The 20,396-nt window shown below is 39.8% G+C and overlaps 1 protein-coding gene across 2 annotated transcripts in view; it reads right to left on the minus strand.

Moving 5' to 3' along the window:
- Positions 1–20,396, minus strand: part of LOC133549260 (transcription factor SOX-6-like) — a 265,313-nt gene that overhangs the window by 46,694 nt on the left and 198,223 nt on the right. Inside the window, exons 10-11 of one of the 2 annotated variants that reach the window (XM_061894490.1) lie at positions 11,613–11,759; positions 7,431–7,608 (exon numbers count right to left, since the gene is read on the minus strand). In XM_061894490.1, coding sequence (XP_061750474.1) covers positions 7,431–7,608; positions 11,613–11,759 — 325 coding nt within the window. Of the gene's footprint in view, positions 1–7,430; positions 7,609–11,612; positions 11,763–20,396 lie in introns of both variants that reach the window. The other variant, XM_061894489.1, reaches the window with a different exon arrangement.

Here is a 20,396-nt window from a genome sequence, read left to right on the forward strand (position 1 = left end):
AAAAAAGGCAACTACATTGGGACGAATTCAGATGTTTTTAGACACATTTACTTGGATAATTCTGGGAAATCCCTTATCTTTCTACTGTGTTGCTAGTGTTTTAGTGAGATTAAATAGTACCTGATAGTCGGAGGGGTGTGTCCACGGGTGTCTTGAGGCCAGTGTCTGAGGGAAGTCACGGCAGATACAAGGACAGCGCAAACTCCACAGATCTCCGGTAAGCGGAGACTTTTTAACACAATTTTCTCACCTAAACCTGCCGGTTGACAAGCTGTTGGGAACCATGTTCGCTTGACCGCTCTGATCCATAGTAAAGCTTCACCTCCAGGAATTTTGAACAAAGAATCTCCGTGTGTTTGTGTGGCTAAAGACTAAAGCTTCCCAACTCCATCTTTCTACTTTGACTTCTCCAATATTAATTGAACAAATCGCAAAAGATTCAGCAACACAGATGTCCAGAATACTTTGTAATTGCGCGATGAAAAGAGACAACTTTTAGCCGCAAATAGTGCTGCGCTAATATTTCCTTACAGTCCGTGACGTCACGCGCATGCGCCATCATTACGCGACGTTTTCAACAAGAAACTCCACAGGAAATTTAAAATTGCAATTTAGTCAACTAAAAAGGCCGTATTGGCATGTGTTGCAATGTTAATATTTCATCATTGATGTATAAACTATCAGACTGCGTGGTGGGTAGTAGTGGGTTTCAGTAGGCCTTTAATGGAAATTAAACTGAAAAAAAGGAAATAGGGATCGTTTTGATCTTATGTCGACAAATAAGGTCATTGTTCTTCTTTTCCTGTTTACTATTTGGCCCACTGACCAAAGTTGTGCGTTTCATATTCCTTCCTGCGCAGCTATTCCACAAGAACAACGATTATATTTGCGAACTATTCATTTTGTTCAAATGCAGTGACTATTTTAATCCAGCAGATGGTGCTATTGCAAAACACCAGCCCAGTATCAGTGCAGCATCACTACAGCCAATGATTTAAAAACTTAATTGTGATTATTCACATTTTGACAGTGGTTAACTCAAAATTAATCTTAATTAATCTCGTATGTACCAGTCACTACAAAAGGATGTCAAATGATTTAATGAATTAAACGTGATTAACCGCATTTTGTTCGTTAACTGGTTAATTCAATATGAATCTTAATTAATCTCAGATGTACACGTCACTACAAAAAGATGTCAAATCAATTTAAAATGTAATCGTGATTAACCACATTTTGCCGGTAGTTAACTTAAAATTAAAATTCGTTAATATCAGACGTACCCGTTATTAGAAAAAGATGTCAAATTATTTTTTTAATTAATCGTGATTAACCGCATTTTGTTGGTGGTTAACTCAAAATTAATTTTATATGTACACGTCAGTACAAAAAGATGTAAAATGATGTAAGAATTCATCATGTTTAACCGCATTTTGCCGGCGGTTAACTCAAAATAATGTACCTTTCACTACAAAAAAATGTCAAATTATTCCCAAAAATTAATCATGATTGACCGCATTTTGCCGATGGTTACCTAAAAAATAATTTTAGTTAATCTCAGATGTACCCGTCACTACAAAAAGATGTCAAAGGATTTTAAAATTTAATCGTGATTAACCACATTTTGTCGGTGATTAACTAAAAATGTATCCTAAATAATCTCAGATGTACACGTCACTACAAAAAGGTGTCAAATGATTTTTTAAAATTAATCGTGATTAACCGCATTTTGCAGGTGGTTAACTCAAAATTAATCTTAGTTAATCTCAGATGTAAACGTCACTACAAAAAGATGTCAAATCATTTTAAAAATGTATCGTGATTAACCACATTTTGCTGGTGGTTAACTCAAAATTAATCTTAACCAATCTTATATATATCCGTCACTACAAAAGGATGTCAAATAATTTAAAAAATGAATCGTGATAACCGCATTTTGTCGGTGGTTAACTCAAAATTAATCTTAGTTAATCTTAGATGTAAACGTCAATACAAAGATATGTAAAATTATTTTAAAAATTCATCGGGATTAACTCTATTTTGCTGATGGTTAACTCATAATTAATCTTACTTCATCACAGATGTACCCGTCACTATAAAAAGATGTCAAATGTTTTTCAAAATTTATCGTGATTAACCGCATTTTGCCTGTGGTTAACTCAAAATATTCTCAGTTAATCTCAGATGTACACGTCACTACAAAAAGATGTCAACTGATTTTAAAAATTAATCGTGATTAACCGAATTTAGCTGGTGGTTAACTCAAAATTAATCTTAACTAATCTTATGTATACCCGTCACTACAAAAGGATGTCAAATGATTTAAAAAATGAATCGTGATAACCGCATTTTGTCGGTGGTTAACTCAAAATGAATCTTAATTAATCTCAGATGTAAACGTCAATACAAAAAAAATATGTAAAATTATTTTTTAAATTCATGGGGATTAACTGGTGCTTACCTCAAAATGAATCTTAGTTATTCTCAGATGTACCCGTCACTACAAAAAGATGTCAAATGATTTAAAAAAATAATCGTGATTAAACGCATTTTGCTGGTGGTTAACTCAAAATTAATCTCAACTAATCTCATATGTAGCCGTCACTACAAAAATATTTCTAATGATTTTTTGAATTAATCGTGATTAACTGCATTTTGTGGCGAGTTAACTCAAAATGAAATTTACTTACTGAAATTATAGGGGTGTCAAAAAATGATTTCTTATTTTTAACGATTCGTAATTGATTCAAAACATTTTTAATTTTTTAATTCATTTATTTTTATTTTTTTAATCCGTCCTGTCCAGACACGATTGATCCGTGTTAAGGAAAGAATGAATGGGGCCATGTATCGTGAGATTTTGAGCCAAAACCTCCTTCCATCAGTGAGAGCTTTGAATGGTTGACCAAATACTTATTTTCCACCATAATTTACAAATAAATTCTTTAAAATTCCTACAATGTGAATTCCTGGATTTTTTTTCACATTCTGTCTCTCACAGTTGAAGTGTACCTATGATGAAAATTACAGACCTCTGTCATCATTTTAAGTGGGAGAACTTGCACAATCAGTGGCTGACTAAATACTTTTTTGCCCCACTGTATATAGCCCTTAATAACAAGTGTCTCAAAGGGCTGCACAAGCCACAACATTCCCCAGAACCCCCCCTGGAACCTGCCTGTCCTGACGGAACGTTTGTTGCTGGACAGACGATGGACTCTTGGGAGAAATGGAGTGTCTTGCGCACGGCTTTCAGTCACGGACATTGAAGACATCTACCTACTCATGATCATGGTTACAGGACATTCTGCTGATTGTAGTAAGTTTTGCTCTGGTTTATAGACCATTTCAGAAGATGCTGACAGTCGTTCAAAGGATCCTAGAGCTGCCGCTAGTGATTGAAAGATGGGCAAAGCTGTGGGCACACAGACGTTTGTGGTTTCTAGACTAAATCGCTAACTGGATAACATCTCGGAAAAGCTGTCTGCTCAGGTTGTTGTACTTTTTAAGTGCCATTCAATTCAGTAATTACCCACAGGACATCCACCCTGGAGGGGCAGTCCCTACATCTGCAGGTTTCTTCTTTTTTTAGTTTTTCCCTGCCTGGATGTGGGGTGTGGTTTTGTGATGCCCGTTAAAATAAAATTTGATTGGTTGATTAAACACGGAGTGACTCTTAAGAGAGTATCGCGACACAAAAGCAACCTTGACTGGACCTACTGAGGTGTGTTCTTATTGTCATAAATATAAATGTTTGGGTTTTTTTTTTTACAAAAGGAGCTGAAAACCACACAGACACCTTTGTTGTTGTTTTCCAACGCCGCCTTGTCTGTTTACGTCTCTCTCTCTTCTGAAGCAGACGTGCATTTGAAGAATAAAGCAGGGGGGGCAAAGGAAGTCGATGAAAGGATGTGAAAGTTTCCGTCGCGTTCGCCGGTTTTAACTAGCAGACGAGTAGAAGTCCTGGGTGGTCGCTGAAAGTGTTAGAAAATAGCACGTCGTAACGCCAATGCCGCTGTGCTCAAATTGTTTGCCGGTGTAATGAGAGGCTCTCGATGAGCTTAATGACAGATATCTAAGGTAGGGGTTTAAAAGGTCTGGCCCCGGCAGACAATGTCGTGAGGAAGCTGTTAAAAAGCCAGATAGCGTGTGTTGGGTTTCACTGTTTCCGCTGGCAGACTAAATACAGGCCTTTGCCCCCTTTAAAACACAAATACTACACACTCCTGGCGAGGATGCGGTCTCCAGGGCACGTGCCCATCTCTCCCCTCCAAAGGCAAAACCCAGTAACTCAATTTTGGTCAAAACTGAGCTGATAATAATTTGGGAGTTCCTAGGTGATATGCTTTACATTAGTGTATGCGATATTGTAATTTGTTCCGTAAGTAAGCTGTTACGCGCATGGCAGGACCTAGCAACTACCACAAAACCGCGTAGATACAACAGAAAAACCTAGCATCTCAAAGGACCAATCGAAGCTTCTTTGTCAGTCGCCTTATTGTCTTTAATGAGACATTTGCACGAATGGGGGCCGACGGTCAACCTGATTATGTGACATTATGGCACGAGGGGATATTTGGAAGATTGGCCCAGGACGTTGCAAGCACCTTCATTAAATGTATTGTTCTTGATTCTTCCCCTTGCATACTCTTTTGGGCAGATAACTGGGGAGGTCAAAATAAAAATGTGCAAACGCAGAATGGGGCCCACCCGAGATTGTGATAAAATATCTGGAGAAAGGGCACAGGTTCATGAGAGCAGATTCAATCCGTGGCTCAATCGGCAAGAAAATGAAAGCTCAAGAAAACATCTATACGTTTGATGACGTTGTAGATCTTAGTAAGACAGCATCAAGATAGATTGGTTTTCCGTTGTTTTCTCAAAATCAGTTAGAAGTGAGTTACTAGGTTTTGCCTTTGGACGGGAGATCTGGGTTCTGCATGCTGGCACGGAGGGGTCTATCCCAAGGCTGAACACACCTCCCTCTCTGATCACCTGCTCGAGGCAATCGATGATACACGCGTCAGGCCTGTCAAACATTCCGAGTAACACTTCTGTGGAATTCAAAGTCCTACTATAAACAAGCTGCCATTGTATTTATGAGAACAAGAGACTTTCTTTGTAAATCACGTCGTTTTGTATCCTTCTTCTTGGTATTGTACATGGCCTAATATTGTCTGTTTATTCACATCAATGTCAATATATACCAGGGGTCGGCAACCTTTACCACTCAAAGAGCCATTTTGACCCATTTCACAAAATAAAGAAGACAATGGGAGCCGCAATCATTCTCACAAATATCTGCTGGTGGTCACCCATATAACGGTAATAAGGGCGTGCCATGAAATCATTGCCTTTGATGCCTTCTACAACATGTACGGACAGCTTGTCAGTACAGTATCATGTTGTATGTGGCTTCCGCCGATACACGTACACGACTGCAAGGCATGCTGGGTGACACAGAGTACACTGAAGGTTGTAATATAAACAATTTTAACACTCTTACTAATATGCACCACACTGTGAACCCACACCAAACAAGAATGACAAACACATTTCTGGAGAACATCCGCACTGTAACACATTATAAACGCAACATAACAATTACCTAGAATGCTATGCATCCATGACCCTTTCAGGCTATATTATACACCCTGCTAGCACCAAACCACCTCCCCCTTCCGTGTGTCGGTTTAGGTGGGCGGGGGTGTATAATATAGTCAGGAACAGTCATGGATGCAAAGGATTCTGGGTATTTGCTGTGGTGCGTTTATGTTGTGTTACTGTGAGGATTTTCTCCCGAAATGTGTTTGTCATTCTTGTTACCATGAATTGATTAACGTGGACCCCGACTTAAACAAGTTGAAAAACTTATTCGGGTGTTACCATTTAGTGGTCAATTGTACGGAATATGTACTGAAATGTGTGCAATCTACTAATAAAAGTATCAATCAATCAATCAATGGTGTGGGTTCACAGTGTGGCGCATATTAGTAAGAGTGTTAAAGTTATTTATATCACAACCTTCAGTGTACTCTGTGTCACCCAGTATGCCTTGCAGTTGTGTACATGTATCTGCGGAAGCCACATAAGGGTTTTCCACACATTCATTTATTCGTGGCGGCCCGCTAAGAAAGAATTACGGCCGACACAAAAAATAAAATATGCAAAAAAAATATATACATATATATATATATACATATATATATATATATATATATATATATATATATATATACATATATATATATATATATATATATATATATATATATATATATATATATATATATGAATGAGCGGTTGAATATGGATGGATGGATGGATATATATATACATATATATATATATTTTTTTTTTTTTGGGGGGGGGCTTTTGACTCGCTCGACCGCTCATAAAAGCAATGGGACTCTGTCTGTGAATGGAGTTTGTAGTTACATATTATGTAAATATGTAAATATTATAAAAATATGTACATAAAGTGTTGTAATTATATTCCAACTCTGCGTTCTTCTTGGTCATCGCCGCCACCGCCGGCGCTGCCACGCCCCATCACCCTAACCCCACCACCCCCCCACCTTACCACACCACCACAAATAGATGCTTGACCTGTGGGAAACACTGCACATACAACATGTTACTGGGCTGGCAAGCTGTCTGTACATGTTGTAGAAGGCGTTAAAGGTAATTGCTCCATGGCACGCCCTTATTACTGTTATATGGGTGACCACCAGCGGTTATTCGCGAGAATGGTTGCGGCTCCCATTGTCTTCTTTATTTTGTGAAACGCGTCAAAATGGAGAGGGCGCTAAAAGTAAAGCCATCACGGCACGCCCTCAACATTGTTGTCCGAGTGAAAATCGAAGAATGTTGACCCAAGGTGATGTCCGGAAGAGGATATGAGAACCGGAATCCCCCCGTAACAATCTGGGGGGTCGGCGATAGTGCAGCTGAGCCACATCAGAGTGGCCAAAGAGCCGCGGGTTGCCGACCCCTGATATATACTGTACCACTCATCTATTCCGTCATCAGCATGAATTCTATAAACTACTCTGAGCTGTGAAATTCTGGGGAAACACAAACCACGCAGTTCCAAAGAAAACTATAGTTGCAGGAACTGAAGTTCCTGAACATTCAGTGGAAAAGGGTCTGTTGTGTTCTTAGAGTATCCGAAAGAGCCTAAGGCTGGAATACGTTTATTTATTACTATTTAGTTTGTAGATTATTTGTGCAGCTTTTTGTTTGCACTTGGTTTTCTTCTTATTTTTGTAGTTTAAAAAGTATATCTTTCACACCAATTGTGTTGCGTCTGGGTCCAAAAACCTAGTCCCCTTTTAAAAGACTGACCAAGCACCTTTGAGGTCTCTATGCTCCAAAGACCGGATTGGTTACCTGGCTTATGGATCGGCGTTGAAGTTCTTGTCACCTACCTAGGGATGCGTTGCGGCCCATGGAGGTCACAGGGCTGGGGACCCGGGCCTTGCCTCCCCCGGTGGGGCTGGTCTTGTTGCCGGAGAACATGGTCTGAGTGGGCGATGTTGGCGAGCGCAGAGGCTCTCCTGTCTTCGGTCGGGCTGAGAGGTTGAGAGGTTGTGTGGATCCTTCCTCCTGGAGGATGGAGGACGAGACGTGAGAAGATTCATTAGCTAAGAACAGCCTCGTTTTTGCTCCCATTTTGAAATTTTCAAGTACTGAGGTGAATATGAAACTTAGCATACGATTCCTGAGTGACCGGAGTGAACTTTGTGACAATAAAAGTCCTTCATCCCCAGTGAGTTGTGATTCAGGTGAGATCATCCACTGCTGCCTGACAGCTTTTAGGGATTTACTCCTCAATGTGCTTTTCTTTTTTTTTACCTTCACACTTTTTTGTCTGTAAAAAGCTATTTACTGTCAGTAACGTTAACCTCTTCACTTCAGAAACACACAATCCAAAATAGAGCTTTCAATTAAATTTTAACCCAAACATTTTTAGCGAATACCTCATATATTTTGACACATCATATCATTATTTCTATTTTTCCCCATAATAACTATAAAACAAATGTTAATTCAGATTAAAAATGGGCGATTTTTTCCCCTCCCCAAATTTTATATATATATACATACATATATTAGGGGTGGGCAAATTAATGCGTTAATTATGAGTTAACTCATCAATCTATTAACGCCGACAATTATTTTATCGCACATTTGCGTATGTTGTTTACATACTTTTATTTTGTTGATGCCTTTTCTTAAAAAGATGGCGTCGCCCGGATGGGCTTCCGGGTCGAGGGGCTCTTGGTAAAGATGGAACATTTGGCAAAAATACCGGACAATTCTGCAAAATTCATGGCTGGCTTACAGCGTGGTCACTCCGGGATCACTTACGACCGCCAGACAATTCTGGATGTGGATAGATCGGGCCGTTTTGGACTGAATGATGCGTGCTTGCTAGACCGGCTAGCTAGCATGGGAATACTTTGCCGGCTACATCCAGCGGCCTGTGAAGCAGCGGAGTATTTGTGTTGTCTGTTTATTTATGAATAATGCAGACGAGGCGTGTTGGCTGAGTTCTTAACGTTTACTTTCAGAGCGTGCATATCACAACATACAAGATGCCGTCATGGCGACACAACCTATACCGGGCTACCGCGCATGTTCGTCACCCCTGTTGCATGCTGGGTAGGGTAGTTCTTTTTTTCCCTGGCTCATAACATCACAATATAGTACCATGTATATGCGTTCAGTTTATCAAAGCACCAAGCAAACAATCGGAAAATTCCCATCATATCAATTCCTAGATATGGTCATAATTATTCTAAGTGCACTACGCAGAATAAACACAACATTATTAATATTGCTACTACGGATAATTTGATCAAAAATTCCCTAAAACAGCCCACTACCTATAATATAGGTTTTTCAAACATAAAATCCCTGATAAAAAAATGTTTCTGCTGTTACCTCAGAAATTGCCTGTTCAGATGTTATGATTGTGGCTCAGAGATTTGTATGTAGATTATATTTATTTTCCATAACAAACAGGATAACTTAAATACCCTGGCAGTGGCAATAAGCTTAAATGTTTGTATTTACATTTTTTGAGTTGATTTTCATAAAATATGCTATTTAACTGCTACTGTTTAACAAGGACTGATTTAATTTGTGTTTGCACAACAAATGTTTTGGCGCTTTTGTTCATGTGAGAGAATATTCCAATAAAGGTGCATTACACACTACTTTTGAATTCATTATTGGGCTTTGCGTATGCAATGCAGTTAATAGCGATTAATCTGAGAAATAGTGCGATTAACTTCGATTAAAATTTTTAATCGTTGCCCAGCCCTAATATATATATATATATATATATATATATATATATATATATATACGTTAGGTCAGGGGAAAAAACACAGAAACCATATCACCCCTACAAGCCTGTTTTGCAGGTTATTTTATATATTTTAGATTTCATAGAATCCCCTGAAGAGCAGGGAAACCTGCGAAACAGGTTTGTAGCGATGATACAGCCTGAACTAACATATATTTCGTTCTACCCGGTATTGAGCCCTATATAATGGATAAACCACAGAAACCTCGACTATATATATATATATATATATATATATATATATGTATATATATACATATAACAGCTCTGATACAATTTTACATTACTTAAAAAAAACGGCTTTGTTTAATAAAATTGTACCCAAACGTTTAATAAAGTGGCTGGTTTTGAAAGAAAATAATATATATATATATATATATTTTTTTTTTTTTTTTTTTTTTTAATATATCATATAAATACATATACACATATACATACATGCATACATACATACTGTACATACATATACACACATACATATATATATACACATTTTATATATATATATTATATATATGTATATATAAATATATATATATATATATATATATATATATATATATATATATATATATATATATATATATATATAAAATTATGTTTTGACACACCTTCTCATTCAGTAGCATGGGAAAGGGTCTATAAATAATGAATAGGTATGAAGATATTAATTACGAATCAAATATGTGTGTTCCAATGAGTATTTAATGCTGCCAATTCCGATAATCTACGAGCGACATCGGCCGATACCGATCACATGTGTTAACTGTAACGATCGACAGTGTGACAATATTCAAACTGGTTTCTTATACTTTTTTTTACATTACATACAATTGCTTGATCAAAACAAAGTCAATGGTACACAATAATTCAACAATAGCTACTAACTACGGCTATTTAAAAAATACTTTGCTTTTTGCCCTAAAAGTTGTTTTGTGTCCAGGAAATTGTTCCCCGAGTTTGTAAACATCAACTAAATTGACCAAAAAAACCTACATTTTGAGGGAAAATTATAAAAAAAACATTGTCATAATCACTCTTTTATCGATCATATCTTGATACTACCATTGGTATCGGGATTAGCAATATATGGATCAATAAACTAACTTTGTTCATTTTGGCTTAGAGCACAATTTGTACATGAGGCAATTCAAAGTGTTCGACAGAAACTTACAAGAAGGCAGAAATAAATTGAAATGAAAACTAAAATTAAAATTAAATTCGAAAATAAAATTAAAATTAAAATTAAAATACAATTTAAAATGATAATTAAAATCAAAATCCCCCCCAAAATTTAAATCAACATTAAAATTAAAATTGAAATTAAAATTAAACCTAAAATTAAAATTTAAATTTAAATAATAGAAAGGGTTGGCTTAGCAATTAGCATGCCTTTGTGTCTGCTCCTGCTTGCTTGTCCTCGGTGTGTAACATGTATAGCATCGTCCTCCACTGATATTAGTACTTGAAATAAATGTAGTTCATTTGCTGTAGTGGGGGTGATGATAATGAACTTACGGGAGCGCCTCCACACTGTGTATGGATATACTATGTTAGCAGCTCGCTGCCGCAGTCAGACGGGGGATCAAAAATAAACAAAGTGTCAAGCAGAGGGGCTCGGTATCAAAAGACATAGTTAATTAAAAAAAGAATAATAATACAAAAATAATTGTTAAGTATATTAGTCATGGTATTTTCCTGCTAGAGTTATTGCTGAAAGGGAAAGAAGCTTAGTGACGGATGGAGGAAGCCAGGAGTGAAGTGTGTGTGTGTGCGCGCGTGTGAGTGTGTGTGTGTGTGTGTGTGTGTGTGTGTGTGTGTGTGTGTGTGTGTGTGTGTGTGTTATTCAGCGGTGGCATGCCAGTGGGCTGAGTGGGGGTGGAAGGGAAGGGGTGTGTGCTTAGTGTCTGGCGTGGAGTTCAGAAGGCGCAGCGTTAGCGTTTGAGTGCGGCGAGCGCTGACGTGCGTCCATTGTGACTCGCAGCTACCACACACACACACACACACACCCGCAAACACACACTCACATGTGGCTTCCATTATAGCGCCTGGTCGTCAAATAAAGACGAGGCGTGCGCGCTCTCCAGTGAAGAGGTATGGCCTCCAGCCAAACAGCAGCCCGCGCCAGTGTCACTTTGTCAGTGTGTGTGTGGGTGTGTTTTTTATAATGGAAGAAAAAGAAAAAAAAACGAAACAAAAAAAGACTCTCCATTCAGACAAGAAGACCAGCGCTCACCTTGACTTGAGCGACAGGACTGGACGCTTTCTTTTCGCTCTTGAGGGCGGAAGGCGACAGGGGGCCCGAGGCGTTGGGCCCCTGCGGGAGGGGCGCCATCTTGGCCCCTGGTGAAATCTGCATGCTTGCGAGCTGGGCGGCGTACAACTGCTGTCAAGCAAAGAAAAAAAACAGAAAAAACAGTTACAGGACACACGCACACGTCAACAACTCACTCAACAAGAGTGTCCCGCAAACCGTCGGGAAGAGCATTCTTTAATTCTCTTCCAAACACCAAATTCCAGAGGCCGCGTCCGTCCTCCCCCGGTCTATATCTTCAGGACACCCACGACGCAGTTGTGCAAAATAAGTCGCCGTTGCCACGGCGTGAGTGGAAACAAGGCGAGGGGAAGTGACAAACGCTCCCGAAGGGAACCTCAAAGAACGGCGGCGAGCTCCGCGCTCGGCCGCCCGTCTGAAGATGTGGCGTACAATAGCACGTTTTAAAAACAGAACTTGGAAGGGACGAGTGGCGGATGGAAACACTTAATGTGGAGGGAAAAAAAACACAAAACAAAAAAAAAAACAGAAACAGCAGCCATTTTCCTTCCAAGTCTCTTAGCGAGAACCACAGACCAGCAGGCCAGAGTCTGGACCATCAAAGGATGCGACATGGACTTGGACAGGAAGTGGAGAAAATGTGTCTTAAAAAGCCTACTGAAATGAGATTTTCTTATTTAAACGGGGATAGCAGGTCCATTCTATGTGTCATACTTGATCATTTCGCGATATTGCCATATTTTTGCTGAAAGGATTTAGTAGAGAACATCCACGATAAAGTTTGCAACTTTCGGTGTTAAGAGAAAAGCCCTGCCTCTACAGGAAGTCACAGACGATGACGTCACACGTGTGGGAGCTCCTCACATATTCACATTATTTTTATTGGGAGCTTCCAACAAAAAGTACTATTCGGACCGAGAAAACGACAATTTCCCCATTAATTTGAGCGAGGATGAAAGATTCATGTTTGAGGATATTGATAGCGACGGACTAGAAAAAAAAATAAGTTAAAAAAAAACAGATTGCATTGGGATGGATTCCGATGTTTTTAGAGACATTTACTATGATAATTCTGGGAAATCCCTTATCTTTCTATTGTGTTCCTAGTGTTTTAGTGAGTTTAATAGTACCTGATAGTCGGAAGGGTGATTCCACGGGTGTCTCAGGGGAATCGACGGCAGCTATGGACGGCACAAGCTCAGCTTTTCTCCGATAAGAACTGACTTTTTACCCACAATTTTCTCACCGAAACCTGCTGGTTGACATTTGGTCGGGATCCATGTTGGCTTGACCGCGCTCTGATCCATAGTAAAGTTTCACCTCCGGGAATTTTAAACAAGGAATCACCGTGTGTTTGTGTGGCTAAAGGCTAAAGCTTCCCAACTCCATCTTTCTACTGTGACTTCTCCAATATTAATTGAACAAATTGCAAAAGATTCAGCAACACAGATCTCCAAAATACTATGTAATTATGCCGTTAAAACAGACGACTTTTAGCTGTGTGTGTGCGCAGCGCTCATACTTCCTAAAAACCTGTGACGTCTTGCGTACACGTCATCATTACACGACGTTTTCAAGACGAAACTCCCGGGAAATTTAAAATTGTAATTTAGTTAACTAAAAAGGCCGTATTGGCATGTGTTGCAATGTTAATATTTCATCATTGATATATAAACTATCAGACTGCGTGGTGGGTAGTAGTGGGTTTCAGTAGGCCTTTAACGGCTTGTGCTCTTCTGGAAAGAACACTTTGCAATATGTCCGCTGCCTTACTCAGTGTCTCCTGATGGATTGATTGATTGATTGATTGATTGATTGATTGATTGATTGATTGATTGATTGATTGATTGATGGATTGATTAAGAGGTGTATCCAATTCCAACATGCAATGCGTCCCGGGATGAGTACCGACCAATTAAAACCAAACGGTATCATTTTCGACTCTTTTGTTGCACGAGACGTCCCGTCTATTAAGTTAAAGGCCTACTGAAACGCACTACTACCGACCACGCTGTCTGATAGTTTATATATCAATGATGAAATATTAACATTGCAACACATGCCAATACGGCCGGTTTAGTTGACTAAATTGCAATTTGAAATTTCCCGCGGAGTTTCCTGTTGAAAACGTCGCGGAATGCTGACGCGTGCGGGTGACGTCACGGACTGTCAGGAAATATTAGCCAGCACCATTTACGGCTAAAAGTCGTCTCTTTTTATCGCGCAATTAAACAGTATTCTGGACATCTGTGTTGCTGAATCTTTTGCAATTTGTTCAATTAATAATGGAGAAGTCAAAGTAGAAAGATGGAGTTGGGAAGCTTTAGCCTTTAGCCACACAAACACACGGTGATTCCTTGTTTAAAATTCTCGGATGTGAAGCTTTACTATGGATCAGTGCGGTCAAGAGAACATGGATCCCGACCACTTGTCAACCGGCAGGTTTCGGTGAGAAAATTGTGGTAAAAAGTCGCCACTTACTGGAGATCAGCTGAGCTTGTGCCGTCCATGCAGCTGCCATCAACTTCCCTCAGACACTGGCCTCAAGACACTCATGGACACACACCTCCGACTATCAGGTACTATTTAATCTCACTAAAACACTAGCAACACAATAGAAAGATAAGGGATTTCCCGGAATTATCCTAGTAAATGTGTCTAAAAACATCTGAATACGTCCCAATACAATCGTTTTTTTTTTTTTTTTTTTTTTAGTCCTTCGCTATCAATATCCTCATCCACGAATCTTTCATCCTCGCACAAATTAATGGGGAAATTGTCATTTTCTCGGTCGGAGTAGCTCTTGCTGCTGGAGGCTCCCATTAAAAATAATGTGAGGATGTGAGGAACCCTCACCCTTGTGACGTCTCGTCTGCGACTTCCGGTAGTGTCATGTGTCAATGTAACAATAAAAGAAGGGATCCAGTTCTCGTCCCAACGAGTTGTTTTATCCACGACCTTGCAGCTACTTAAGGCAACTGCTAGCATGGAGGGCACCGAACAAAGAGGTGTAAAACAAAAGTAGTGAACAGAAAGAAAAATGACGTGACGATGTCGGACAAAGCCATGTGTGTTTACAGCGGACGTCACTGATTAGTCTTCTTCTTCAGCACTTGCAATGGGCGAAGTCGCCCAAAAGATGGCGCCGTAGCACAAACAATACCGCACCTTTCCGTCAACGGTGTGTGCTGCGCATGTCAAGGTTTGATGCATTAAAATGAACGTTATTTTACATTTTACCCTTGTGACGTCTCGTCCGCGACTTCCGGTAAAGACAAGGCTTTTTTATCAGCACCAAAAGTTGCAAACTTTATCGTAGATGTTCTCTACTAAATAATTTTAGCAAAAATATCGCGAAATTATCAAGTATGACACATAGAATTGACCTGCTACCCCCGTTTAAATAAGAAAATCTAATTTCAGTAGGCCTTTAAAGTACCAATGATTGTCACACACACACTAGGTGTGGCAAGATTATTCTCTGCATTTGACCCAGCACCTCAACAAAAGAGACAAGACTGGCACATTCAACTTAACGGCAAAGACTACTATTACAAAGCTACATTTTCGGCAAAAGTTTTGTACGTAATAGACTCTGAAACTGAAATATTGAGTTTTGATTTTGAATTTTGAATAGGGACGAGTGGTAGAAAAACGGATGGATGGATGAATGGAAAAAAAGCATTAGTGCGTTCAAAATAAAAATAAGTACACCCATTTTTTATTGGGTAAAATATAATGATAATTCATTATTTTGAACACATTCTTATTTTAAAGTTTTCGCGTATATACATTTTTTTTATTATCTTTTTTTCTTAATTAATCGTATTGTTTACAGTTTCGTTATTTTTTCAGCTTCATTCAAATCCTTTTCCCCCCAGATTAAGACTTTTGGCGCAATTTTCATGTGAGGGTCTGTCATCATCTGAGAGGGGCGTGGCATCAGCCAAAAGAAAAGGTCTCCTATGGACATTTGAAAGTTAAAAAATGAACTTTTAAACTAGAAACAACAGAATCTGAAATATCCAAACTTAATGTGAAACATGAAAATAAATATATTTTTTTTTCAATCGTATTTATGTGCTGCGATTCACATTAGAAATAAAACTTTTTTTGTAATAAGAACGGCCTGTTAAAAAGATCGGATTTGACCAAAAAAATATCTAAATTGGACAGAGTGAACATAGCTCTAGAGTCCGGGACATTTGCGGGACATTTTCTACGACATCTGCAGATTTTTACCCACATCCTAAAGAGTCCTGGGTCTGATATCAATGTTAACATATGTACACATGGACACAGTTATTCGGATTAAAAGCCTAACCAGAATACAAATGCTTCATGTAAACACGCTATTTGGAATATTCTCACCAGATCACACACCATCTATCCATCCCTTTTCTACCGCTTGTCCCTCTTTGGGGTTGCGGGGGGTGCTGGAGCCTATCTCAACTGCATTTGGGCAAAAGGCTGGGGTATACCCTGGACAAGTCGCCCACTCATCACAGGGCCAACACAGACAGACAGACAACATTCACACTCACATTCACACACTAGGACCAATTTAGTGTTGCCAATCAACCTATCCCCAGGTGCATGTCTTTAGAGGTGGGAGGAAGCCGGAGTACCCGGAGGGAACCCACGCATTCACGGGGAGAACCTGCAAACTTCACACAGAAAGATAATGAGCCAGAGATTGAACTCAGGACTACTCAGGACCTTCATATTGCTGCCCCCGATCACACACGTTTGGATCAAAATTTCCTTCCGATCGAAACAGGTGGCTAATGACGATAGTGTTTCAGCTTGGAGCCCACGGAAACACTTTTTTTCCGAAACTTGGGTTAAAATGATCCTGACAATGATCGTTGACATCAGCTATACTTTGCTGGTGTAGGGGAGACTAAATTGAATAGTCTCGAAATTAAGCGATTTTCTTGCTGTTCTATATATACAGACGTAGCGTTATAGACTGTTAAGTTTGTTAAGCTAAAACGAAACTAGCAAAAAACAAAAAAAGTACGGTCTTGAGTGTCATGTGTCAGTGTAACAATACAAGAAGGGATCCAGTTCTCGTCCCCCAACGAGTTGTTTTATCCACGACCTTGCAGCTACTTAAGGCAACTGTTAGCATGGAGGGCACCGAACAAAGAGGTGTAAAACAAAAGTAGTGAACAGAAAGAAAAAATGACGTGGCGATGTCGGACAAAGCCATGTTTGTTTACAGCGGACATCACTGCTTCTTCTTCTTCTTCTTCTTCTTCTTCTTCTTCTTCTTCAGCACTTGCAATGGGCGAAGACGCCCAAAAGATGGCGCCATAGCACAAACAATACCGCACTTTTCCGTCGACGGTGTGTGCTGCGCATGTCAAGGTTTGATGCATTAAAATGCACGTTATTTTTTTAGGGTCCATGCACACAGTTACGTTTTAATCCAAATTATGATCAGATTAAACAAATTTTGCCGTAAATTCCCATACGGGGCCAAAAAAATCGGGATTGCCCTGCAGTGTTTAACAAGGCCAATGTCCAAGTACGCAAGTGTACCATCTGAGACTGAGCTATTGTCTGCTTTCACTCCTCTCGCTGTGGTTTCTCCACTCGTTCCACCATCTGTTCCTTCCCATCTTATCTTCATCCTCTAATCCGCGTCCCTGCTGGCTTCCCTCGGCCCAAACGCCCCCAGCGTTGGCAGATCCGATTTCCCAGTACTCGAGACTGCAAATCCACCGGGGACCAGCGATCCAGAGGAGGGAAGCAAGCGAAGGGAAGAAGGGATGAAGGCTTCGAGGGAGGGGGGGGGGTGGAGGTGATCCCGCAGACACCCGAGACCGCCGTCATTTCACCTCCGGAGCGCCAGGTCCGGCAGTCGGGCCGCAGGAGAAGTTGGCGGTCCGTCTCCGAGGCAGATATTAAACACAAACAGAAGAGGCTTCACCGCTGAAGACAAAGCCCCGATGTCACCCCGCTTGTTTTCCTTGGAAGGCCCTGGCGAGCGCTCTGGGCCGACCCCCGCCAAGATGAAATCCCTGTAAGAATGCGGCGTGGATCTACGAGCGCGGGATGGCGGCGAGGCCTCCCGTGTCAATCAAGACGACCGCAGAGCTACTTCTGCTGCTGCTGGATTTTCTTTTACGCTTCTGACGGGAAGCCGCTGAACACAAATCAATACGAGCCTCTGCCAGATGTTCTGACAGACCACAAGGAACAGAACTATTGTTTGAATAAACGTCTACTCATACCAACCGTTCGGAGGAAACTTAGAGGAAGTGGCGACACACGCCACATGGTCAGCGCTGTTCTGGTCTATTCTCTGCTACTGATCGATGTGCTGCGTTAACAAGATCTCGCACGGTTTTACTTACACCCTCCCGGGGGAGTACAGAGACGCAGTTTTTTTAGATTACAAATTGACGGAACAAAGTTTTCGGATCGGACAAGCTGACATTTGTGCTGATGTGACAGAACCCACGACAGGGGGATTCTATTGCATTGTCTGGTTTGTAGGAGAGGATTCAGGACAGGTGTGTCCAAACCCCGGCCCAATCAATTGGGTCCGTAAGACAACTCCATCATTTCCATAAAACTAGTATTAAAATTAAACACCCCAGTGTCCATGATGTGTACATTTTTAATATTAAAAGCACAGCAATTTTTTATATGACCCAATCCAAACAACCTTTCCTAGTCATGGCGCAGGAAAAAAAATTGAACCAACACAAAAAGTCAACAAACATGGTCACAAATAACAACCCGCTCACTGAACTTTGTGGGCATTATAAAAAAAAAACGTTCCAGCCCATAACATTTATTTTTAATTATACCCATTTAAATTCATTGCAGGGCATTATGGGATACATGCAAAACACTGTCTCCATATATAAATAATAGAGCTCTGAATCTTTGGGCACCACATGACTTGATTCGATTCGGAATCGATTTTTGTTTCAAAACGATTCTTGATTCATAATCAATACTTTTTTTAACAACATTAGGTGCCAGTTCTATTATTAACTACATTTCGATATAAAATAGTCAAACAGCTTTAATATTTTTTGGCATCTACATCCACAATATGATTTGCTTGGCTGGTAAGGATTAAAAAAAAAAATTATATATATATATGTATATATATATATATATATATATATATATGTATACAGTCGTAGTCAAAAGTTTATATACACTTGTAAAGAACATAATGTCATGCCTGTCTTGATTTTCCAATAATCTCTACAACTCTTATTTTTTTGTGATAGAGTGATTGGAGCACATACTTGTTGGTCACAAAAAACATTCATGAAGTTTGTTTCTTTAATTAATTTATTATGAGTCTACTGAAAATGTGCCCAAATCTGCTGGGTCAAAAGTATACATACAGCAATGTTAATATTTGGTTACATGTCCCTTGGAAAGTTTCACTGCAATAAGGCGCTTTTGGTAGCCATCCACAAGCTTCTGGTTGAATTTGTGACCACTCCTCTTGACAGTATTGGTGGAGTTCAGCTAAATGTGTTGGTTTTCTGACATGGACTTGTTTCTTCAGCATTGTCCATATGTTTAAGTCAGGACTTTGGGAAGGCCATTCTAAAGCATTAATTCTAGCCTGATTTAGCCATTCCTTTACCACTTTTGACATGTGTTTGGGGTCATTCTCCTGTTGGAACACCCAACTGCGCCCGAGACCCAAGCTCCGGGCTGATGATTTTAGGTTGTCCTGAAGAATTTGGAGGTAATCCTCCTTTTTCATTGTCCCATTTACTCTCTGTAAATCACCAGTTCCATTGGCAGCAAAACAGGCCCATAGCATAATACTACCACCACCATGCTTGACGGTAGGGATGGTGTTCCTGGGATAAAGGCCTCACCTTTTCTCCTCCAAACATATTGCTGGGCATTGTGGCCAAACAGCTCAATTTTTGTTTCATCTGACCACAGAACTTTCCCCCAGAAGGTCTTATCTTTGTCCATGTGAGGTCGGATGAAACAAAATATATATGTATGTAAAAAAAATTAAAATTATAAACATATATATATATATATATATATATATATATATATATATATACACACACAAGTCATATGTATGTATGTGTATATGTATGTTTATATGTATGTATGTATGTTTATATATATGTATGTATATACATATATGTGTACAATATATATGTATATGTTTGTACATATGTAGTGTTTCCCCCAGAAAATGTGTTAGTTAAGGTGGTGACTCTCCAGGGGGAGGGGACCAGGGAAGGGGGTGGGTGGGTGTAAGGATTGGTGTAACTCGGCATGTCGCTGCCACCACAGCCTGGGGGGGGGGGGGGGGGGGGCAATAGACTACAGACTGTGGTGACGTAGGCCAGCTTCGTTGCGTAAAGAACACTCCAACTTTTGGTTGCTTTCCGCTCCATTTGCTAAATGGCAATATACGATATCCATCCTTCCACTTTCTACCGCTTATTCCCTTTGGGGTCGCTGGTGCCTATCTCAGCTACAATCGGGCGGAAGGCGGAGTACACCCTGGACAAGTCGCTACCTCATCGCAGGGCCCAATATACGATATATATCTCGATATTTTTTCCGTAAAGTAAAAACAAAACGGTCCTAGTTACCTGAGATACTAAAATAATGACTTACAAAGTCAAATTAATGAGTTACTGTAAGTCGGCGTTTGCAATAAGCGTTTGAAAAAAAGAGTTGTATGTATGTTTTTTACTGTAAAATTTATGGTGGTTTTTTTACTCC

The sequence above is a fragment of the Nerophis ophidion genome, linkage group LG03 (assembly GCF_033978795.1).
Source record: "Nerophis ophidion isolate RoL-2023_Sa linkage group LG03, RoL_Noph_v1.0, whole genome shotgun sequence".
Taxonomy (NCBI): domain Eukaryota; kingdom Metazoa; phylum Chordata; class Actinopteri; order Syngnathiformes; family Syngnathidae; genus Nerophis; species Nerophis ophidion.